This window comes from Camelus bactrianus, chromosome 25 (assembly GCF_048773025.1).
Source record: "Camelus bactrianus isolate YW-2024 breed Bactrian camel chromosome 25, ASM4877302v1, whole genome shotgun sequence".
NCBI lineage: Eukaryota > Metazoa > Chordata > Mammalia > Artiodactyla > Camelidae > Camelus > Camelus bactrianus.
The window spans coordinates 36456958-36482234 of NC_133563.1; the positions used below are offsets into that span (position 1 = coordinate 36456958).

Here is a 25277-nt window from a genome sequence, read left to right on the forward strand (position 1 = left end):
GTCACATGCCAGGCTGCTTTCCTTATGTCTGTTCAAGAGCCGCCTAACTGTCCCCTCCCTCCGTTCCCTCTTTGTAATGACAGAGACACCTTTTACTTTCATATTCTTTATTTATCATAAACTCATTTACTCAATATACTTGCTACACGCAGGGGATGCAAATACTGCACGAGCATTTATTGACAATTAATTCACCACGATGTGAAAAGTTGAGCAAGGAGAGGGATGAGCACCAGGAGGAGATATGCAAGGAATGCGACCTGGACCCACTGCAGGTCCACAGGGGACTAGAGGGAGCAGTGACGGGAGAGAGAGGTCCCAGGTGATATAGGAAGAGCATCCATCACCTGAAGAAGAGCTCACAGAGCTGACAGATGACGCCCATGGCTAACAGACAGGGAGGGACAGAGGCAGACAAGGCGTGCAAAGCTGTGTGGTGAGCTGCCAGGGAGAGGGCGGGCAGTGACTAGAAAAGCTCCACTCCTATCCCTTGAAGACACGGGGTGGAAGAGCAAGCCTTCCCTCCTCATCCCTCCTCAGTTGCTTTAATGCAACTCAAACTGCAATCAATGGAAAAGCACGTTTTCCTCAACACTCCAGACATCTTCATCTCTCAGCACCTTTGCACGCAGAACTCTGACAGCACGTAGCCTCCCCATCCTCTCTGCCTGAATCAAAAAAGCCCCAAACCCCACCAATTTAGTTTTCTTTTTTAGCCAACAATTACTGAGTGCTGATAATATGTCACACCACATAGATTCAGAAAGTACTAAGACCTGAACCTGGCTGGCAAGAGGTTTACAACCAGGCAACAGGAGACAGGCAAGCAAGCAAAGCCAAGTGAGCTCCCAGGTCCAACGGGGTGCGCAGAGCTGATGCACAAAGACAGGTGAGGGCCAGCCCTGGGGTCCAGGTGAGACACAGAGTCCTGACAGCTTCATGTGTGGAGAAGAAGGAATGTTCCAGGCAGAAGCAGCCCAAGTGTGAAGGGGCAGGAAGAGGCACAGCCCAGCAGGTGGGAAATGGCCTGGACCAACTGAGCCTTCACTGAGGGCATGCTCTGCCTCAGGGACCATGAGCTGTGCCCTGGGCTGTGCACTCAGAAAACTCAGTCACTCCTCAGGAAAGCGTTTAATTTCTTTTGCTATAAATTTATAGACATCTAGGTAGTTGCATGAACAGTATAAAATATTTATATATTTACATAAAAATCCATTTTTAGTGCCTCTCCACAAGTCAACTAGCTGCTCAAGCTGTCGGGCCGGGAGGCCATCATCCCACCGGAATGGCAGGATGGGGGAGGTAACCCCCAGGGAAGCTATCAGACCCTGGGAGCCTGACCAAGACCCATCTGTTGAGAACTGGAAGGTGACACGTATGCTGCTTCAAAGACCAATTCACTCCTCTCATTAAGCTATTTTTAATGGCATGTGGATTGGATAACCATACAGAATTTATTCATTCATTAAGGTAGTATTCATCTGTGCCAATTACTTGCAAGCCACAGAAACCCTGACATAATCCCTGACTATGTGAAGTTTACCATCTAGCAAAGAAGACAGAAATCAAACAAGTACAATATATCATGATCAGTAACAGTAAATGCTGTGCAAGAGCAGGAGAGCAGGCACAGAGGGGAACATCAGAGGGAAACTGGGTTAGCTGAGACCTGAAAGGCAGGCAGGAATTAGCCAGGCAGAGAAGGGAGAGAAGACGGTTCCAGGAAGAGGCAACCACAGACAGAGAGGCCCGAGAGGAAGGGGCTTCGGGTGTTCGAGGAGCTGAAAAGTTAAAATGAACAAGAGGTCAGCGGCCCAAATTGGAGACGGTGGGGAGAAGCCTGACCAGGTGAAACCTTGTAGGTCATGGTAAGGATGTGCAATTTCTTCCAGTTCTAATGAGAAGCCACTGGGGAGTATTAAGAATAATAATACTAAATTTATGTTTTTACAAAATCACTCTGGCAGCTGTGTGAAGGATGAACAAATGAGGAAACAGGAAGACCAAAAGGAAGCAACTCCATCAGCCCAAAGGGGAGGGGGTCACATGGACTGGACTGGACGCCACAAAGAGGGAAGGAAGGGGAAGAATTCAAGACATATTTGGGAGACAGAATCAACAGGATAAAAAGATGGATTCTTTACACATGAAGAAGGTGTCAAAGAGGCATCCTGGGTCTGTGGCATGAACAACGGAGTGGATGGGGGTTCAACACGTTTATTAAGACAGAGGATTTAGGTAGGAACCAATTTCAGGGGCTACACAGAAGAGGCTCCTCTCTGGCAGGTATCAGATGCTTATGAAAAATACAAATTTAAATATCAAGAGGTGGCTGATGGCAAGAACTTAAGATGGAATAAAGACAGTCTCTTTAGCAAATGGTGTTGGGAAAACTGGACAGCAGCATGTAAATCAGTGAAGCTAGAACACTCCCTTACACTATACACAAAAATAAACTCAAAATGGATCAAAGACTTAAACATAAAACAAGATACAATAAACCTTCAAGAAGAAAACATAGGCAAAACATTATCTCACATACATCTCAAAAATGTTCTCCTAGGGCAGTCTACCCAAGCAATAGAAATAAAAGCAAGAATAAACAAATGGGACCTAATTAAACTTAAAAGCTTCTGCACAGCAAAGGAAACCATAAGCAAAACAAAACCACCACCTACAGAATAGGAGAAAATTTTTGCAAAAGATGAAACCGACAAAGGCCTGATCTCCAGAATATATAAGCAGCTCATAGGACTTAGTAAGAAAAAAGCAAACAAACCAATCCAAAAATGGGCAGAAAACCTAAACAAGCAATTCTCCAAGGAAGACATACAAATGATCAATAGGCACGGGAAAAAAATGCTCAATATCACTAATTATCAGAGAAATGCAAATCAAAACTACAGTGAGGTATCACCTCACACCAGTCAGAATGGCCATCATTCAAAAGTCCACAAATGACAAATGCTGGAGAGGGTGTGGACAAAAGGGAACCCTCCTACACTGCTGGTGGGAATGCAGTTTGGTGCAGCCACTGTGGAAAACAGTATGGAGATTCCTCAAAAGACTAGGAATAGACTTACGATAGGACCCAGGAATCCCACTCCTGGGCATATATCCAGAAGGAATCCTACTTCAAAAAGACAACTGCACCCCAATGTTCATAGCAGCACTATTTACAATAGCCAAGACATGGAGACAGCCTAAATGTCCATCAACAGATGACTGGATAAAGAAGTTGTGGTATATTTATACAATGGAATACTATTCAGCCATAAAAATGACAACACAACGCCATTTGCAGCAACATGGATGTCCCCGGAGAACGTCATTTTAAGTGAAGTAAGCCAGAAAAAGAAAGAAAAAAACCATATGAGATCGCTCATATGTGGAATCTTAAAAAAAAAAAAAAAAAAAAAAAAAAAACAACAACATAAATACAAAACAGAAACAGACTCATAGACATAGAATACAAACTTGTGGTTGCCGGGGGGATGGGGGTGGGAAGGGACAGACTGGGAGTTAGAAATTTGTAGATACTAACAGGCATATGTAGAATAGATAAACAAGATTATACTGTATAGCACAGGGAAATATATACAGGATCTTGTGGTAGCTCACAATGAAAAAGAATGAGACAATGAATATATGTATGTTCATGTGTAACTGAAAAATTGTGCTCTACACTGGAAATTGACACAATAATGTAAACTGACTATAACTCAGTTAAAAAAAAAAAAAAAAGAGGCGGCTGACCACTGAAGCCTGAGACACAGAAGAAACAATGGGCTGTACGCAGAGCTATCTGGATGGATGGATGTTTAAAATATTGACACAGAAAAAGCATGACATCAACCACAGCATCCAGAATCACACAAATGAACTATTAATAATATATATATTCCATCTCAACCTACCACTAAAGATACAGGAAAAAAAATCAACAAGACACATTTCTAACAACCAAATCTGACACCTCTTAATCCTCCCCAGTCTTTCAAAAAGATGAAACAAATAATCCACATGCTGATATAGTCGAAGAACTTTCCAAGGAGGGCTTTCTGCACTCAGTAGCCTTGCAACCAAGCACAGCACTTTAAAATTTATACTGATTCCAAATTAAAACCATCTTTAAGCCTAGGAAATCATGATATACTCGAGCATAATTTATAACAAAGCCCTGTTAAATATATTAAAATACAATCTTCTGTGGGTGGCATCTAAGGTAGAGTCTTTACACTGAATTCATCAGTACAATAAACTTTACTACAGGAAAGGCTCCAGTGTTTTAAGGATACTTTAAAGGTTTCGGTTCAAAGTATATGAATATAGGTCTGTTCTATTATTTTTAACCTGTTCTAATAAGTATTTTATGTCTTCCTAAATTGGGACATGGCTGTTTTTTGAGGTTAATGTGACTGATAAAAGCAAATGTGAGGTTTAGAATGTCTAACTGCAAACAGAGGTTTGAATATATATTCTTTGGATTTGAGCTTTTTACTTTGCCTTTATCTAAAAGTAGTAATTTTATACTTGAAAATAACCAATTCAGCCAATTCCTCTACACTAACATCTTCGTCTTTATCACACAGCAGAAATTAAGCAGGATAGACACCTAAGGTTCCCTGCCCTCCTGTCCTGGGGTGAGAGGGTGGGCAGCGAAGGCGGAGGCCAGCCCCGCCCTCACGGCAGCACTCAGCCCTGTGGGACAGGGCTGGCAAGCTCCCAAGTGCTGTAAGAATCCCCTCCAGAACGAGACCAGGCACCTGAGGAGACAGCCACTTCCAGCCCTACAGGTAGACTGATTCTGACCTTGACAATGACTCTGACCCTACTCCTCCCTCCTCTGCAGCCGTGGCTTCTGCTCTCATGCCCAACCCTTCCTTCACCAAAATGATGTTTCTGTTAGAAATGTCTCTACCTATTTGCTCTGCCAATCAGCAAACATAATGTAAAAATATGTGGCTTCAATCAACTGCTGTGGGACAAGCAGGACCACTACAATCTCTCTTCCCAAGTTCATAGTTCTGAAGTCACTGATTTTTAAACCCTAGTAGCACTGCTACTGGATTCACAGACCGTGTATCTAGCCCAGACTCTGTGAGTGGAATCAGAGCCTTACTTTTAAGGGTCACTGCTAACAGAAAGCTATCACCCCTATCACACAAAGGAAGCGGCATTACGAAAATGAATCCTACCAAGTCTAGGGAAAGAACAAAATTTTTAACAAGAATAGAACTCTTTGGCTCTGAGCGCTCATTACTGGTCACGCTTAATTACCCTGTACAGTCCTGAGGTGAGAAACTGCAATTTAAAAAAGTTCCCAAACCCAACGTCCTTTAAAATTCAAGAGTGAATTAACTCTGCAAAATCTTTACTCTGAACACCTAGTTTTGTGATAAAATGACGTACTTTCAGGTAGCATCAATTATGTTTCAGAAATGTTTAAAAGCCTAGAAAAGAATTAATAGAAAACGACCTCAATTTAAGGCCAAACCATAGTTCTGTGTTAATACATCAATGTCCCAGTGGTACTAAAGTATTTAACCTAAACACTAAGTTTAATCAGCTGAAGCTTTACTTGTATCACTGCAGCTCCTTACCCAGTGCAGACTCTTCCTTTTAAAAATCTTTCCTAAGTGCAGTAACATATTTAAGTATATTTTTTAAAATAATAAATATCTTTATTAAATTCTTCATTAAGGACTTAATCTACCAGGTTAAATATTCACTACTATTTTAAGCAAAGAAGCCTACCTGTTTTGGTCTTATTCATGCGTGAGTTATATGGCATTTTTAACTTCTAAACTTGCTCCCCAAATACTGCGTTGAATGTTACAACAAAATGCTTAATAACTTACGTTTATATTTGTATATAACTAAACCCCTCACAGCATTACAGTGGAAAACGACTTATGCACACGACTGCTGCCCCTCAGTGATAAGCCCGCCGGCAATAACAAGGAGTTTCCAATTAAACACAGTCTTTACCGCGAGCCAAGGAAACCAAGTTCTGAAATCAGAATCCTATGATACTCCTTTTCCTACAGTTCTGTTCAAGTTAAAATTAATCTCTTTATTCTTTAAAAACTTTCACATCGAAGAACACATATGGACATCTTAATTAAAACTCAAAACATAAAACTTTAAGAGACCCAGGACAAAGCATAAAAAACAACTTTAATACTCACTTAAATGCATTTCCATAAAAACAATTTTATTTACTATTTGAAATGCTCAATTGCAGCAAGTCCATACCACATCAATTTCTATTTTCCTTAAATTTAACTGTAAATATTTTGAAATAAACTCTGAAAAACTTTTACCCACCATTTTAGGGCAAAAGCATGAATTTAAATAAAATTTACACCAAACAGACTTAAGTTACTTATACCTTTAGCCCAACACACTGGAAAGGGACTACAGCCACTCCTCTCCATGCAGACAGCACCTGACGGTCTCAGGGCCTCTCGGCCCACCACTTCCAACAACATAAACACAGTCCTAGAAAGACTGAGCCAGGAGTCCGCGCACCAAGGCCCAGTTCATGGCTCCCACAGGACTTGCTTCGATCTGCAAGCAAGACTAAGCTTCCCCTGCGTGCTCCTTTTTTCAGAGCTTGAAGCAAAATCTGGGAGGTGTTCCTTCTGTAATATTTTCCAGCAGCGTGAAGAATGCCTCTCAGCTACAGAATCTTCTCATGCTTCTGCAATCTGCAACACAGACCGTCCTGGCCAGATTAAGCTACTGAACAGAATGAAACCAGCAAGTAATGTGACCCCAGAGGTCTGTGTTCCTAGATTCATTCAGGGAAGGAGAGAGAGAGAGAGAGAGAGAGAGAGAGAGGGAGGGAGGGAGGGAGGGAGGGAAAAGAGGGAGGGAGGAGAAAAGGCAGTGAGTAGCCAGCACCTCGTTAATATGCTAATCTCACCCTTCTGTCCAATTCATCTGGCAGACTTCTGTTTACAAAACTGACAGGTGATTCTCAAATTGAGTAAGCTGCAAATCAAGTCTGACCCAGATCATGTCTGTAGATGCCTCCTCAAACCTCTTCTGTTTTCACAGTCATACTCTTGGCATTTTACCAGCCTAATTCTGACCTTGCAGTTAAAATAATTACCTTGATGAAATAAGAAATCTTGAAAACAAAATCCTGATCAACATTAAAAAGAAGTCTGCAAAAAATATGACCGTAAGAACTCGAATATTTTTCTAGACGGATACTTTACTAAGTTTATAAATTTATAAAAGCTATCTAGAAAACAAATAAAAACAAGAATTTGAGATTGCAAGATACTTTCAAAATTAGCTTTAGGAAACACTGAGGGATCCAAGATGCATGATTCCTTTTCTTAGCTTCAAAATGTAAGTGAGCAGTAAATTCACACTGAAGAAGTAGGCCAGGAAACACTCCCACAATCTGTCCTGGCAACTTTCTTAAAGATGCAAGGCCGCTTACTTTCTCTATTCAAACTGAGAGATAATCAAGGTCATCTAAAAATGTTAGCTATTTGAACACATTCCACACTTACTATCTCAGCAGTAAGATAATAAGTAACTAGGCTCCTGGAGCCTTTGTCTGAGCAGACGTGGTACACAGCTCAGCTCCACAGAGTTTAGTCCTCCTAATATATGGGGGATTTTTTGTTAGCAGTAAATCCCACAAGCTAATAAAAAAATCAAGTACTTTACTTAACTGAACACTAACTTCTGAAAACAAGAGCTGAACAGAGGCCGAGGAGAACAAGAGGCAGGCCAGTGTGCAGTGACGCCCTGGGGCAGGGGTTTCCTTTCCAACACCCCCTTGAGGACGCTTTGTCTGCAGGCTTTACCTCTGGGCTCCTAATAGTAGGCAGAGCTCAAGTGACCTCTCAAATGCCCCAGTGAAAACACATCATTCACCAGCAAGAGCTCTGACCTCAGGCAACACTGGGAAGAAAGGGGCTCCAGAAAACACAGGCAAGCAAGCTAGGAAAAGAACAGAAGAAACAAGCAGATCAAGCAGAAAAGAGGAAAAACCCCCTGCCTTCCCCATCACGGAGGAGAGCCAGGACACAAAGGCCTGTTGCCCCCCGGAGAGCACAGCGTGGGCAGCCCTGGCATCCGGTTCAGCCCCAGGAGAACGGCTTGGGGTTTCATCTGAACCATCAACTGACAGGCTGTGCAAACAACCCAGGCAAACTGTGAGTCTCTCTTGGAACCTATGATTCTCAAAAGGAAAAAATTAAAGCTACTTTTACTTGTCACCAACAATATTCTACACATCAAATACTCATCACATCTAATTTTCACATCCCCTAAGCAAAATCAGTGCTAGTACATTTTCTAAAAATGAGTAAAGACTGAGTCATCTGACCAGGAAGAGGCACAGTGTCACTGAGCCCACCTGTCATCTGGGAAGCCAGGGGTCTTCACACACACCCCAGAGGGGTTTCTGAACCGGAATGAACAGATGCCACGGCCCAGCTGGGCAGGAGAGAGAGGGACAGGTGCGGGCAGGCAGTGGTGGAAGCTGGGGCTGCGGCAGGGCCGTGCAGGCAGGGACGAGGGGTGGGCCTGGGAGCGGTTCAGGAGGGAGAGAATGAGTGAGAATCAGGGGGAGGGTCCAGTCTTCAAATGAAGTAACCAGTGGGTGGCAGCTTTCGCTCCACCTGCCAAGCTAAACTGTATTTTATTTCAAGTCCGAATGTCACCTCTTGATGTGCAAGGTCCTGAGGGTCTAAAAGATGTCTGGACACAAAGAAGCATGAACCTCCCCAGGACATGGGAACCATGCCTGCCTGACAAGCAGCAGCTCTGGGAAAGTTAAGACCCAGTGCGGCCCCTGAAGAGAAAGGGCAGCCGGTGCAGGTGCTGCTGCAGACAACAGAAGAGAGCAGGAGCCCCAGCTGCGGGGCCAAAACAACTGAGTTTAACCCTCAGCACAATCCCAACAAAGCCCTCCCTGCTCCGCAGGAAGAGGACCCCAGTTCAGAGGCAGAGCAACCTGCCTCAGGCCAAAAAGCTGACAGATGACTGTGTCCTAGCTGGTTTGATGATATCACTGCTCCTATGTCCTTTTCACGAAACATTAAAACACCATATGCTTTTAAATTCCCAATACAGGAACATCTTGAAAAGAACAGGACTAGTCTACAGTTAATGGCAACGTAAATGAAAAAAATAAGCAATTCCTTACCCTCTAACTAATGAAAACCTATATACTAAGGAAAGGCTATCACTCATTAAAAAATTCTGTGATTTTTTAAAACGAACTCTTTATAGCATCAGTATAGTTAAAAGCAACTCTGGTAAGTCCCAATTAACAAGGAAACTCTTAATTAAAATTTACAAGAAAGATTACTATTTGCTCAGACCCCAAACCTCAGTCACCCTTGACTCCTCTCTGTGTCTCTTACATCAAAGCAATCCATCAACAAGACCCATTCCCCTGCCTTGAAAATACACCTGGACCCTGTGCTCCGGCCCGCCTGCTGCTCCCTGTCCACTGCCGTCTTGTGCTCGGGTTACAGCCCCAGGCCTCCTCCGGTCTCCCTGTTTCCATCCTGCTGCCCTACACTCCTCTTAACCCAGCAGCTGCAACTGACCCTTTCAAAATACCACTCGCACCATTTTACTCTTTTGCTAACATTCACCGGACCTCTCCAGCCCCCCCAGAAGAGGGGAACGCACACCGAGCTTGGTCGGCAAGGCCCTGCACCACAGTGCTCCCCTCCGTCTACACCCTGCGTCTCAGCCCCTCCTCCTCACCCCTTCTGGTTTTCCCAGCTCCAACCACATGTCCTCCCGGCTGCTCTGTGCCCACCAGGCACATACGACCTCAGGGGCTTTCCACTGCCTGTCCCTCCCAGTGGGACACTCTTACAGCAGATTGCCACAGGCTCACTCCTGCTCCTCTGAGTCTTTGGTCAGATCACCCAGCCCAGGAGGCCTTTCCTGACCACCTCGTCTAAAACTGCAAACCCCATGCCCTTCACCCAGCTTCATCTTCCCCACAGCACCTCCACGGCAGGAAGGAATTTACTCTGTACTGCACACTTTGTCTCCAGGGTCTTACTGCTAAAATGGTTAGTAAGATGTACAGGCCATTTTCCACACACTTTTCTACCCCAGTAGATAATGAGACTGCAGAGGGAAATTCTGTTTTATTTTAAAAACCACAGCCAGAGAAGGCATCAGATGTCCCAGACATCAGGACACAACACTAAGCTTCACGCCAGCGTGCCCTGGCCTGGGTCTTGGGTACTGCCTCACCTCCAAAACCCAACACAGCGGCTTTAAAAAGATTTACTGAATGAATAAATGAAGTAAACTTGCTGAAAACCTTGCTTTTTCAAAGGTGTAAGAATGGGAAAAGAAAAACTGATGTAAATTCTAGGAAAACTACGTGGAATGCCCTTCTCCAACCCACATAAAAAATACATCACACAACTGCAGTACTCTGGTATTCTGATCAGAACTTCCACTGCAGATTTTAGTAGAGCAAAGAAGAAACTAGTGTGAGATTAGAGCAAACTCATTAGAAGGCTAACAAACAATGCTCAAAGCAAGATCACTAAGAAGAACCTTTCATATGCTGTACAATTTTGCCCAGTCTGGCTTCCCTGCAGAAACCTGGCCTTTAATAAGAAAGCTACTGGGAAACAATGGTTCACAAGCAAACTGCTCACACATGTTACAAGAGCAGCTCACAAAATTGCAAGTCTGACTTTCACAGCTCTTACACAATTAGCGTGGTTTTATTTGTTTGCCTTAAGTTAATACCAAAACTTTAGGGCAGGGCTTCTTAGAAGAATAAAGCACTGGTAAATGCTTTTATACCAGCCAGCAGGAGGAATACAACAGAAAGATATAATTCATATTATACACACACAATTCAAAATTTATCTTCTTACCTTTTTTATGTTTGCAATAACCAAAAATTACAAATTTAAATAAAATCAACACTTTTATAACACATAGGTACCTCCCTAACTTCCATAAGTTGGGTATCCTGTTCTAAGCTTACTTCCATTAAGACTCACAGAATTATCATTTCTTTGTCATTGTGTCTCAGTATTTCAACCACAAAAACAAAAAAAACTTTTTCTGAAAATTTTAGTATTAATAAAAATGACTTGATAAGGACTAAAGAAATTTAGCTGTAACAATGGATATAATCACCTTCCGAAGACAGACAGACAATAGGTCTCAAAGCACACACAGTCCAGAAGGTGACAGCACTGGTGTTGCTCGCTCTCCCGGCCAAGTTTCACAACAGCTACCATACCTGCCTTCCGTTACTCTGCAGGGACTCGGGGGGAGCTGAGGGAGGCGCTGAGTCTGCCACTGGAAGGCGCAGTGCTGGAACCCCAGTTCTGTCTGTGAGACAAAGAATCATTTCACCAGCCTGAACCTCAGTTTGTTCACCTATAAAACGAGGACGATGACAATACTTGCCCCCTGTTGAACGGTGACTATGTGCCAGTCACAAAACATGTAACAGCAACACTGACAACAATGAAAACACGATGGTGATGGTGACACGGGTTACTGCTTACTACATGCGAGCCTGGTTCTAAGTGCTTTTAAAATACTGACTTATTTAGTTATTAAAAGTCACTCCCATGAGACGGAGTCTATTACCCCCATTGCACACATAAGGAAACAAGCACAGAGAGGTAGCAACTTGTTCAAGGTCACAGAGCTTCCAGGCAGCACAGCTGGAAATCAAACCCAGACAGTCAGGCTCCGTGGGCTGCTCCTCACCCACCTGCTGCGGCACTTCACACCCATTTTCTCTATTAACACTTACAACCACCATGAGGTAGATGGCGCTACACTCCACGTGTGGATGTGAACTAACTGAGGAACAGAGAAATTAAGCAACACACCTGTCATCTCAGCTAAGCGTCAACAGCAGGGCTGGGATCTGCACCAGCACCTGCACGCCAGCCAGGCCTCCCCCTTCAACCACCACCTACAGTGGCGCCCACCTCCAGAGGCTGCAGGGCCTTCTAGAGAGTCAGGGAGCAGGCCCACTCGGCCTCTGGGGGATGACTGCATCATGGTGAGGACTGCAGGGACAAAGAAACGAAGGGGAGAAGCATGACCACAGGAAGGACAGGAGAAGACAGGCTGCTCCCCTCCCCACACGATGCCCTGCAGCAGCCCCGGGGTCAGCAACCCCGCCCAGAACAAACTCAGAGAAGGGCCTTGGCAGTGCGTGCTGGACACGCGGCTGGCACCGGGAGGGTGCACGGAAATCACCAGCAGAGAAACAGAGCACTGGGTTAAGCAGCACTGAGGTGTATGAAACAGAAGCAAAATGCCTTCTAAAAAGGCCCAAGAATCTGAACTGCAGCATCTCCACAGACACTAGTTCATGGCCATTTCTTACTTGTTTTGCCATATCAAAGATCAGTGTTAAATTCTGGGTTTAGAAACTGTTGGTGGTTACTCGCCATGAAGTTTAAGAGAAAAAAAAAAAAGGCTCCTGAAACGTGTAAGATGCTGCTTTAGTTTCTCAAATACAGTGCGCAGCAGAGGCACAGAAACACAGGACAGCACGAGAGACTCACGGAAATTTTCAACCTAACTAGATACGTTATAAAATAGAGGGCTGTTTATATTGACCAAAACGACACGAATATCAAAAGGCAATCAAGTAGTTACTTGTTTTAATGTTAACATTGTTCAAATCAACTTTGAAACTTTTATTTTATTGAACAGGCACATACGCATCATTTCATCACCATACGTTCTCTTTACCCTATAAATCCAACGTACCCATAGCTGGATGACTCACCTTATCTAGCAAACAGCGCTGGTCTCAAGGACCGCCTCCCCGAGTTACTGCGGGGGCGGAGCAGCCCCGGGCGCCGGGCAGCAGTCAGCACGGTGTCAGGAGGACCCCTGGCGGCAAATGCGAGGCTCTCCTCCGGCCTGCGCCTCAGACAGCAACGATCCACATTTAAGCTAGCCTCACCGAGGTCTGGAAAAGGAAACTGCTCCTACAATTTGACTCTTCCCTCCGTTTTCAAGAAATACCAGAAACACCTAGCACAGACCCAGTCCTTATTCTGGCCATGGTCTCAGTAAGAAACAAACAGATCGCTCGTCTTTTTCTCAAGCATGGCTACTTAGTGGTTGGTTTTGTCAGTTTCCCTCTTCTTGCTTTTGGTCTTGTCACATTGGCATCAACAGATATTATTCCAACTTAGCAAGAAATTTATGGAGTCACTTTTCCAAGTCTACCTAAAATTTTTTACCATTAAAAATGTTATTAAAACCAATCTCACACCTAACAGGATGATTACTATTTTTTAAGAAAACAAAAATAACAAGCACTGGCAAAGATGTGGAGAAACTGGAACCCTGAGTTCCACTGATGGGGATGTAAAATGGTGCCACTGCTTCAGAAAATGGTACAGAAGTTCCTCAAAAAATAAAAAATGGAATACCGTATGATCTAGTTGGGGAATTCCATATCCAAAAGAACTGAAAGCAGGATCTTGAAGAGATATCTGCACGCCTTTGTTCATGGCAGTATTATTAACACTAGTCAAGAGGTGGAAGCAACCCAAGTGTCCATCGATGGTTCAAGAGATAAATAAAATGTGTGTCCTGCAGTGGAATGCTACTGAGCCTTGAGAGGAAGGAAACCCTGCCACATACTACAATGCAGACGAACCTTGAGGACACAAATACTGTATGATTCCACCTATTTGAGATATCTAAAGTAGTCAAATTAATAGGAACAGAAAGTAGCACGGTGGCTACCAGGGGCTGGAGAGGGAAAGGGTGCTTTTTATTGGGCACAGAGTTTTAGATTTGTAAGATAAGACGTCCTAAATATCTGTTTCACAATGATGTGGATACACTTAACATTACTGAGCTGTACACTTAAAAATAGTTAAGATTTTATGTAAATTTTATGTTATGTGTTTTTTGTTTGTGCCAATAAAAAGCTTTTTTTAAATGTTAAAACCACTGTAAGAGTGAATCTAACTTGTAATTCATGACAAACCTGCAAATGCGATACCATCATGTCCACCCTTATAGATGAAGAGAAAGCCTTGAGACGTCCGGAACATTCCCCCAGTGCAAAAGGAGGGAAGACGAGAGAGTAACCAGTCCTGGACTAGGTCAGACTTGGTCCAGCACTGCTGATACTTGTCTCACACAGTACAAGGGTGGTTTACGTGGCTTAAAAGAAAGTTAATCCCCTAATAAACTTTGAGATAATTACTAATATCGACTTCCTAAAGAAAGAAGAAACAGGCTTAGAGAGGTAAAGTGCTTGTGATAAGATCAGACTTGGTAAAAGACAAGCCACAAGTGACTCCAAAGCCCAAATAATTCCACCTGCCCCTCCTTAAACCTGGAAGCCCAAAATGTGGTCCATTCAGCTATTTCAAGTGTTCCCAGGAATCCCAATCCTGCCACCTACTAGATATGTGACCTTGGGCACTTTTTTTAACCTCTCTCTGACCTGCTTTTCTCATCAGTTAAATAAAGTTTAACACGGTATCTGTCTTTCACGGTCATTAGGAGAATTAAATACCGTAACATGAAGAGCTTTGAGAGTGACCATCATTAGTGCACTAGTCTGCATCTTCCACGCCAGTGCAGTGACTTCAAGACTAGGAATCCAAAAATAACACAGTCCTGGCCCTTAAGAGTTCAGAGATCACAGAGGACAAGCGCAGAAGTCACAGGACCCACCCACAGTCCCAGCTTTGGGAAGGTTGGTCTAAGAAACCCCCAACAAATCTCCTCTATGGTTTACAGTTGTTGGAGGCGTCAGTGACTCACAGGTCTACCTGCAGCTGAAAAACTGGGAACAGCCTACCTGTTCAAAAGAAGGGAAATGAGCCAATAAAGTGTGGAACATCAAAATAAGTGACTATACAAGCATTTAAAAAATGGCATTGGCTGAAAATTTTTCATTGATATTGGAAAAGATTAGTGGAAAAAAGCAACATACAATAAAAAAAAGCAGTTACGGAAACTCCCAGTCCTAAAATACAAGGATTTTCAAGATACATATTTTAAGTAATTTTTCAAAAAAGATCTACAAGAGTATGTAGAATATGATGTCTATTTGGTATAAAGCGAAAGAGAAGTCCATGTACACGCACTTCCTTCTACACACGGAGCACCTCTGGGTGGTTATACAATCAGGAACACTGTTCACCCAGAAAGAGAGCTCAGTTTACAAGAGAGATTTGATTCATTTCAAACTCAATTTGAGTTTTGTAACATGTATATTTCTGTTCCAAATTATAAATAAACATAAAAAATAACCATTTTAAAGAAATGATATCTAATAAAGTCCCCAATACTTAGCAAGTAAACAATCCTTTCTAAATAACGTATGGTCAAATAACACATCAAAAGAGAAATCTAGAAAATGTTCAGAACAGAATAATAATACAGAACATCACAATCTTTAGGGTTCAGCTAAAAGAGTATGGGTACTTAGAGGGAAATGCATAGCTTTAAGTGGTTATATTTACAAGGTAAAAATGTCACTTATCTGTGTTTTTACCTTAAGGAAGAAAAAACATGAGCAAATTAAACCCGAAGTAAGCAGAAGTTAGGACAGAACAAAGAACACGCTGGGGCAAAAGGACAATGAGTATTACGACCCTGTCTTCATTTAGAATTCTGGTGTCTTGTTCATCATGGATTTTTCCCATTAATTCTTGATTTTTTTAAAAATCCTGCATTGAACTATGACTTACCCTGATCACCAAGTGTTTCGGCGCCCTTGAGAAACGCCTCCTCAGAGCCCCATCCATACACCCACTCCCACACCCCAGTCTCCCCGCTGGCCCCAGCCTCCCACCCCAGACTTGCAACACCCGGGGCTACCACCTGGGGGTTTGTGAATCTAGAAACATTTCTGCTCAAGGCATATTAAACGCAATCACTCAATTTTAAAAGTTCCCTTCCAAGACAATAAAGGTATTTAACACTTCCTTTCCAAGGACCAGAATCTCAGTAACTAAACTGTCAAAATGTATCTCCTTTACTTGAAGTGTTGGGATGTATTTTTCATGCTGCTACCAGTAAGCTCCCCGCCTTAAATAAAGGAGGCAAGCCCTAACCACGCGTGAGCAACATCCACGCTTGGCTGTGGGTATCTGCACCTCCCGGGACGGGGCAGAAATCCGACATCTGCTCCCTCCTACTCTCGTCCAAAGACCCAGAACTCCAGCAGCCACAGAGAGGCGCAACCATACTGTTCAGGGCATGTGTCAGGGCGTGGCAGCTACAAGAGAGGAGAGTCTGGAAACAGCATACTTGTTAAAAGATTTCTCCTTCCCCTCTCTTGAGATTTCTGAATCCAAGACATATGCAGCAGCTGGCAGCAGAAATGCATTTCCTCCAGAAAAATGAGAAAAGTACATAAAATACTACAATCAGAGAGCTGCTAAAGCAGTGAGAACACGAGGGGCTAAGACTTCAAGGGTGAGGAACCACGAAGCCGAGCTGACGTCCTGCAGCTGCCTTTCCCTTTGTTCTTCCCTTGTCAACCCCGGGAACCAGAAGGGGGCTGAGAAGTCCCGCTCTACATCCACAAAAAACTGCTGCCACAGGACAGAAAAACAGGAGAGGTTTTGGCAAATGCAGTGTATTCAGGCCGCACTTGACTCAGCAGTAAGAGGAGGACGCAGAAGGGCCCAAAGACGCTGTAAGCAGCGAAGCCCAACACAGAGGACCACGTGCAGGAGGGCTCCCACGTGAGCCGGCCCAGGAGGGCTCCGGCAGGAGACAGGAGGACGAGTGGTCGCTGGGCCGGGGTCAGGGGAATGCAGAATGATGCCGACAGGTACGAGATGGGGGGTGGTGGTTATTTTTAATTTCTTGTAATTTTAAACAAGACTGGATCAAAGAATTATCAGATTTATCATTTTCATAGTAGTTATAGTTCCTTTAGGAATTTCATTTATTTGTATTTCTCTCTTCTTGGTTGATTTTTCTAGAGACTTATTTCCATATACCAACTGGTAGCTTTTATTTGTTAAATATATTCAGAATTACATAAAATAATGTATTCCTTTTCTTCACTTTAGAGGTGAGTTTCTGTCATTTGCAACTCAAAATTTCTTCACTTACAAAATTCATAAACCTAAGTCCTATAAGCTAGCAACATTCCCAATCACCAAAACCCACCCTAGAAGAGGTACTCTTCCGTTCTAACATACCAAGGAACCAGTGCGCTCCTCCTACGTGGCCAGGACCGTTCTAGATGCAGTGAGCACCTCAGTGCATGTAACAGACAGGGATATACACGTGCCAGTAAATATTTAACAACTGTGCACAAGTGCCCCAAAAGAGGGTAAATTTAGTACCAACAGTTTCCACATAAATGCAACAGGTAGCCTTCATCAACAGTGGAGGTCCAGAACAAAACTGTCATTTGAGGACACCCAAATCTCTCTCAGTCAGGTCTCAAGAACCAGGCTAGCCATGAAAGTCGCGTCCATCTCCCGTTCTAGGGTAAGTCCTAACCTAACCTCACACAGAGGCTGTGAGCAAAAGGCACACACACGCCCAGGCTTTTGTATTTTAAGGCAGCTGTGACGAGTGGGTAGAAACTACGCACTACGCACACATTCATTCATTGAATGGTACGTCACCTCAAAAAGGTTCCCATAATGAAAAATTACTTTAATACTCATACCGTTCTAACATTAACTGTTAGTGATAATTTCAGTCTCACAAATTAACAGACTTTTTTAAAGGAAAAGATTGTTACTAAAATGTACATTAAAAACTAGAAGAGCCAAAAATAATTCCAAACCTCCAACCAATCATCTGAAAGATCAGAGGGGAAAAGCGAGGTTGACCCGTGCAGAGCACAGGGCCGGGGTCACAGCGGCCAGTGGGCAGCGTGCTGACCGCATCCTCCTGCTGCTCACACTCACCCACTCGGCCCGGCTCCACTCACTGTTCACACGACGACGCGTCACTGACGGGCGGGCAAGTGACTGGAAGAAACTGACTTTTGCTTGAAGGAGTTGGGATTAACTGCTATGTTCACCACAAACAACACAGCACTTAGTAAACCAGGCAAGAAATGCTACTGCGCACTAAATACAATGCAGTTTAAGAACAAAGTAACTAAAGTGAAAGCTTTGCCAAAACAAACAACAGACTTCCCTCTGTCAAAATGGAAATTACATGAGATTTTGTAGACAGGCAAATCAGTACCTAAGCTAATGTTAAAACAAGTACAATTTTACCGTCTTATTTTTCAGAAAATGTAGAAGTGCACATATGAATTGCCTACCACTGAAAAGCACTGACCCAGGGATGGCCACTTCAGCTACGAAGGGGTAGCTAGTATGGAAAACGCCTCCCACAGTAAACAAATAGAAAAATGGACAAGATTCAGGAAACAACTTTTTCCAGATCTTGAGACAATGGGCAAGGCAGGGCTGTGACCCCTCAAAAGGAGGAAAGCCACCAGGTGAGCGCCACCACTCTCTGGCTGCAAGCAACCCTGGACCACAGCACAGGAAAGGCATCCAAGCAGCGCACAGCAGCCTCAGGAGGCGGAGGAGAGAGGTTTTCGGATCTGGGGAAACTGAGTGAGCTGACATTCATTCGCAAGGTAGAGGATGGGTGATGAAAAAGTTACAGAAAACAAGTTTTAGAAATCTGCACGAAGAGCCAGAAGACAGCACGTTCAGCTGCTGAAAGTAAACGCTGTCAATCCAGAACTCCACAGCCAGCAAGAATTTCTTTCAAAAACGAAGGTGTTTATCAAGAAAGAATGAATAGACAAGGTATGACAGACTCACACAGTGAAATACTACTTAGCAATAAAAAGGAACCAACTACACAGCAACACAGATGACCCTCAACGTACAGTCACGCATACTGTACGGTTCTGTGACATGAAATCCTAGAACAGGCAAGACTGACCTGAGGTGGGAGGGAAACAGCAGTTGTCTCTGGGAGCAGAGGAAACGACAATAAAGATCTCTGCATCCTGAGTACAGGTGCGCACACACATGTGCAAACACGTGGAAAGAGCCGAGAAGCAGTGACACCCCACTGACCGAAGGGCACACTCAGCATCCCAAGCTTGGCCTCTAAAGTCCACTTCCCACAAAAATGAACCAGGGCTACCAGGAAAAACAGCTGCCTCCATAACAGCGCAGAGAAACTACAAGAAACGCTGAGAATATCTTGTGCCAAACAGGGGAAAAAACTCTTAAAAAATAATGAGGACATGTTGAAAGGACACAGGAGATGATCTGAGGAGACAGTCAAATTAAGGAGAATTCTAGCAACAAAATGAATAATGACAGCAATGGATTATAAGACACCGAAGCAAGTAAGAATCCATGAGGGTGCTAAACTGATACGGGTACTGGACGGATGGATGAGTGGGTAAAAGAAGGAGTGAAGAGACGAGGGAAAACTCTCCCTTACGGTAGAACGATGGCTGGTAAGCGAGAAGGAACGGTGGTGTTAGGAAATCACCATTTCACAATTACTTGGTAATAAATGTTTCAAGCAAGAGTCATCAGTGGGTGCCCAGACTATTAGCTGGAGAGTCTGAAAGGTCACATAGCCTCAAACACTACCCTAAGATTACTCATTTATTACCAAGAATACACAGTGATCTTGGAGTGGAGAATCTTGACATTCATCTTACCTTCATCACCTAAGACAAGTAATTCTCAAATTTTAGAACAATTTACCAGGAAGAAAACTGCTATAATTAATGGGGCAAGGGGAAAATGTGAACATGGACTATATACCAGATAACAACACTACCAATGTTAAATTTTATGGAGGGAGAAGAGAGGAACACGGGGGTGGGGGAGGGAGGGCAAGCAGGCAAATGTAATAAACTGTTAACATTTGGTGAATCCAGGTAAAAGGTACTTGGGAGTTCCCTAGACTACTTCTTACAACTTTTCCATAGAAGAAATTTTTTTTCATTAAAAAGAACAAAACAAGGAGCAGCAAACTAGAAAGGGTGCTGGAGGGAGGGGCTTTCAGAGGCAGCCAACCCAACAGTCTGACACTGAGGAAAAAGGCAGAAGTTGTGTTACTGCATATTGAGAATGACAAGTGTTAATATTAAGGACCCCAAGTCATCCAAAAAAGCTAAAACTGAGTTTAATATATTTTAATACATTTTGTTTAAGAAGACCTGTTAAGTATCCTTCAGAAAAATATAAGAAAATAAACAGGGTTAAATGTTTTTTCTAACTCATGCTTCACTGTTTTTTTTTCCTTCTGTTCTGCATATACAATTGAAAGTGAGCCACACTATAACCTCTTAGAACTGTACTCAGCAGAAGCTCTACATGTGTGGGACACCAACGACACACATGATCCAGACACCGTGTGAACGGCTCTCCCATGCCCACATCCACGCAGCAAGGACAAGGCAGCAGGATGGCACCTAGAAATGCTGCCAGCGGTCAGAAGCATCCCAGCACCCTCCTCGGCCTTCAGACCCTGGATCAAGTTCATGCAGAGTCCAGAGGAAAACACAGGGATGGAATCAGACGATGAAAACATGCGGCAGGACAGTCCTAACCTCTCTTCTGTCCCCAAGACACTGTCAGGGAGGCTGCCCCCAGGTCTCTGCTGTGTGCTCACCACACAGAGCGGGGCTGGGCACATGGTGACTTACCACCTATGGGGGACAGTAAGACAGGCCTCTCTCATGCAACAAAGGAGCAGAAACCAGTCAAGGAGGCCCCATGACTACGCACCTCACGTTGTCACTGATTCACGCGGTGGAATATCCTCCCATCATAAAGTAATAGAGTCCAGCCCTTAAAATAGCAGCCTTTCTTATCTTCTAAAGTCAAACAAATTTTGATTTTTAAATGAAAATTTAAAAACACATACACAACTTCCCACTTTTATATCCCCTGCTGCCCTAAACGGGCCTTTCTTAAACAAGGACTTACTGGGGAAAATGCTAAATGACTGCTCGGCAGGACATCAAAAGCACCACAAAGCACCAACAAGCACCTGTCTTGCACACTTTTAAGAAACTGTGCTTACACTCACAAGTAAGCCTTAAGTTCACTGAAGCTAACTTGTATTATTTTCTGTGTACATTCCTGTTATTTCTAGCACTGTAAAATGTAACTGTACCCTCCTGTACAGCCAACTAAGCAAAAGAGCTGAAGACTGCATAGTTAAATTTGTCTCATTAATCAGAGCAAAATTTTTATTAATTTCTAAAGCTGGTAAAACTATTTTTCTGGACAAGAGTGGACCCATTTCCCTGTTTTTACAAGTAGTTGATGAGACCACACTCTCCCCAGGCTGAGCCAGGAGCACGTGGCTGGGAACCACCTGCGGTGGGCCGCAGAAACAGCGCTCACGCCCCTCAGCGTGGGCACCCGTGCTGCACCCACGGCCGCGGTCAAGCCGTGGCGGACAGGGCACAGGGCAGCGCAGCACTGGGGGAGAGGGTCTGCTGGCAGCCCAACTCCCCCCACTGTTCAGTGGAGACCCAAACACTGGGCGCAGGGAGGCACAGCAGGGCTCAGAGCTCCTGGGAAGGAACCTGAAAGCTCGGGGCGCCACCACAGGAAACCCTGAGCAAATCTCTTAACGTCTCCAAGTCCAGTTTCTCATCTGTAAAATGGAAATAGTAAATGCTACCTTACTGAATGACTATAAAAACTTAAATAACATTATAACTATAATATAACACGTCCTCTTTCCTTTACCCAAAGCTCCTGAATCGCACATGTGAGACTGGGAAGGTAAAGACGTGCTCCCCACAAAGCTCTGAGTGTGAAATCGGGCCCACACTGCAGGCAGCGTGTGCACAGAGGACCCGCCGATAAACGCAAGGTCCTGGCCGCATAGGAGAACAGCTGGGCATCTACACAACAGGCGCCCTGGGGCTGGAGATCATCAAAGTCTTTATGGACCTGATTTCTTATCCTTCTGCTTCAGCTTTTCAAAAGGAACCAACCCAGTCACCCTCAGTTTTACACTATCTTGTCATTAACTGCTTACTCCCCTCCAGGATGCTGTAACAAAAAAATAAGAGAGAGGAAGCTAGTAGAAGATGAGACCTGCACAAGTATCCAGCCGACATGAAGGCGGAGAGGGACGCGGATGCAGGAGCAGCTGCCTCAGCCAGACGGCGGGGAGGAAAGGAGACAGGGCACCAGGTGTGCAGACGGCAACTGGAGAGCGGGGGAAGGCCAGGGATTCATCCAGGACCAAGCCCAGCAGCACCCGCGTCCTCAGCACCTGACTCTCCCACACCAGCGGGTACTCGGTTAACCCAGCATTCACCCTCAGATTTAGCAAAATCCCAAGGGGCATTTCTCTAACAACATAAAGCAAAGGTCCCAGCTCCGCGGGCTGACGTGTTTAGAGAAAACCTCTCCTCGCTTTCGTTCAGGGGCCCGCAGCCTAAAAGCACTCTGAGCGCTCGGGTCCTGGACCCACCCGAGGAACAGAGCCAACTTAGACAAGCACTAGTCCGTATCTCTTATCTATTTACAGATGCCCACGGATAGCAGACATACACCTCCATGTGAGAGAAATAAAGAGAAATGAAGATAAACAAAGAGAAAACATGACCTTGGAAGAAAGAGCTAACTTGGGAAAGCTGAAGAAAACTTAGACAAACAAGTAATAATGCTCTATGCACACCTGGAAAGATCTGTGAATCCTTAAGACAAGGACAGGTTCTTATGAAAGGGGGGTAACCATCAGAAAGTCCAGGATGAAAAATGGCTCCAGAGATGACGACAGCGGCTGGAACCAGGGGCTGGGGAGGTGGGAAATTCACTGCCTTTCATCATCCGCTCATCTATTCCACTGATTTTCAATTACATAAATAAATAAAAATCCACCCTTTAGTCCCTCCTCACCGCCTTGAGGGTAAAGCACATGCTCCCACTATGGCAGTCACTGCTCTAACTCACACATCCCCAAACACCAAGCTTTCCTGTCTCTGAGCCTTTGCATAGACGTTTTCTGAGCCTCGAACACTTCCCTCCTTGATCTCCTGTACACCAGACTCCTTCCCTGGGGTTCAGCGTGGGCATCACACCCCTGGGAAGCCTGTGTTGACCCAGCTGGACCTGAGGTGCCACGAACACGAGCAAGGCAGTCTGCACATTCTCCCACCATGCGACTCAGGAGTCTGGTACTCTCTGCATCCCGAGGGAGATCTACATTCTCTGAGAAAATGAACCATGTCCGTCTTGCTCAACTAGGAAAGTCTCATCATCTAGCACAACGTCTGGAATTCCAGACACTAAAACAAATTCTGAGTCAGCAGCCCCAGGACCTCAGAGTTCAGTCCATCTCCACTGTACTCAGTTGCCCTGATGCTTAAACAATGTCTTCATTCACAAATGAGACCCTTTATTTCAGAAGGGTCTCAAGGCAGCCTTCCTTTCTATCACCTTCCCCAAACCCACTAACCCTGAAAATAGTCTCCACACATATTCCAGCAACTCACCTCCTCCAAAACTTTTCTTTACTTTCCTAGAGTTATGGTTATAATACTCCTCCATCTCAAATTTCTGCCTTCTAATGCAACATCCCCAAACAAAGCAAGAACCTAAACCAACTCTGGCAGAGCAGCTTCAGAAGCAGAGCCATCCTGCGGGGGGCAGGGACTATGATGGGGCTGTCAGACAGATCCAAGGACCTGGCTCTCAGCATCACATCCCTAGGTCCACCTTGTGGGAAGTGAGATTTACTCGTGCGGTTTGATCATTTGTCTACAAGCTGGGGGAAACATCTATAGGAACACTTGTTAGAAGGTATTTTCTTGGGCTTACATATTTTCAAATACTAAGGGAAAATTTAAAAAGCCAAACCAGAATTGGGAGATCACATCCCAGAGCTAAAAGTTCCACTGAGCTGGTTCATCAGGAGCTGGCAGGTCATCTTACCACCCCCGCCCCCGTCGGTCCTTCTGCCACTGCACATCACAGCGTCACATCCAGAGGAAAACTTCTGTGCAGCCTTTACTGTATGTTGCCGCCATGTGACTGCACCAAGTGAGATAATTTTGAGAGCTAATGTTGCTGAAAGGCTACACCTGATGCTCTGCCCCTTGCTCAGATCTACTAAGAGAACTTACTTTGTGGTCAGCATTAAACATCTCTTCGTTCAGCATTGAGTACAACCCACCTGTGCGTTAAGCAGAAAAGATGCAGAGATGAAATAAAACCTTTGCCCTCAAAGACTCTCAAAAACATATCTGCACCCAAATAAACGTTACAGTTACAGAAAGAAATACATTATCTGGACTGGGCGGGGGCAGTGAAACAAGGTATGGAGCAGTTGGGCTGTGGCCTCACACCCTGTGACAGAATCACACCGGCACAGCCGCAGGGGAGGCTCCTCTTTCAGCCAATAAAGAGCAAAGGGAGTCGAGAAACCAGGGGCGGGGCTTCCAGGCCTCACTAAGAAACCGAAGCCACAGGACACGATCTCCCTTTCCTAGCACCTAGCCTCTGCAGAAACAGAAGTGGGCTGGGGGAGAAAGGCCAAGAGCAGAGGAAAGAGCTGACCCTCAGAAGGAAACGGAGAAACCACCCAGGGCCCTGCCGCTTGGACATCCAAGACAAGGACACTGGCCAACGTGAAATTCAACACAGTGATAAGGTACTGTGGATTCTGAACTCACGCAGCCCAAGTTCACGAGGCCTTTACCAGCACAGCATGCTGGGGAAACACAAAGCTCGCCAATGCCAACGCCCTAGGAGAGAGTCAAGAATCCTCTACCAGCTGCCTGTCCTCAATTCACCACGAGACTCACGAGAAAGAGCAGTCTTGGAAGCAAGACAAACTGGGGCAGGATCTCAATTCTGCAACTTCTAGAAACTCCATGCTACAGCTGTGGAGCACTGAACAAGTTTCAAAGTTACCAACTGACAAATTACAAAGAACCCAATCTCTCTGGGGTTCAGTTTTCCTATCATTAAAATGGGGAAATTCCACTGAATGATAACTGCGAACATTTGTGGCGCTGAGCAAGGTACACATCTCTCACTGCCCTGGAAGATGCTACCGTAATGCCTTCGCTGGGTGAGAAGCTAGGTTTAGGCAGAGTTAGTCGGTAGCTGGGTCGCTGTGTGAACCCAGAGCCCCTGAGAATCAGGTATGGAGCAAAGGGCACGTGCTCTGCAGCCAGACTGAGTCTGATTCCGGGCTTTGCATTTACTAGCTTAGTGACCTTTAACCTCTCCGCACTGCAGTTATGCAAATGTGCAAGGGAGAAGAGCGTCCTTCCTCACGGGGTTACCATGAGGACC

The 25277-nt window shown here is 44.6% G+C and overlaps 1 protein-coding gene across 18 annotated transcripts in view; it reads right to left on the minus strand.

Annotated features, from left to right (window-relative positions):
* The window catches only part of PTK2 (protein tyrosine kinase 2), a 202185-nt gene that overhangs the window by 152872 nt on the left and 24036 nt on the right, over nucleotides 1–25277 (minus strand). For 2 of the 18 annotated variants that reach the window (XM_074353162.1, XM_074353165.1), the window contains one exon: nucleotides 11270–11361. The exons of 12 other annotated variants lie outside the window; for them this stretch is intronic. Coding sequence is in view for 3 of the 6 variants with exons in the window: in XM_074353172.1 (XP_074209273.1) it covers nucleotides 6395–6494 (100 nt within the window). In the remaining 3 variants the exon portion in view is untranslated. Of the gene's footprint in view, nucleotides 1–6394; nucleotides 6709–11163; nucleotides 11182–11269; nucleotides 11362–25277 lie in introns of those variants that run through there. 4 more of the 18 variants (XM_074353172.1, XM_074353156.1, XM_074353163.1 and 1 more) reach the window with 4 other exon arrangements.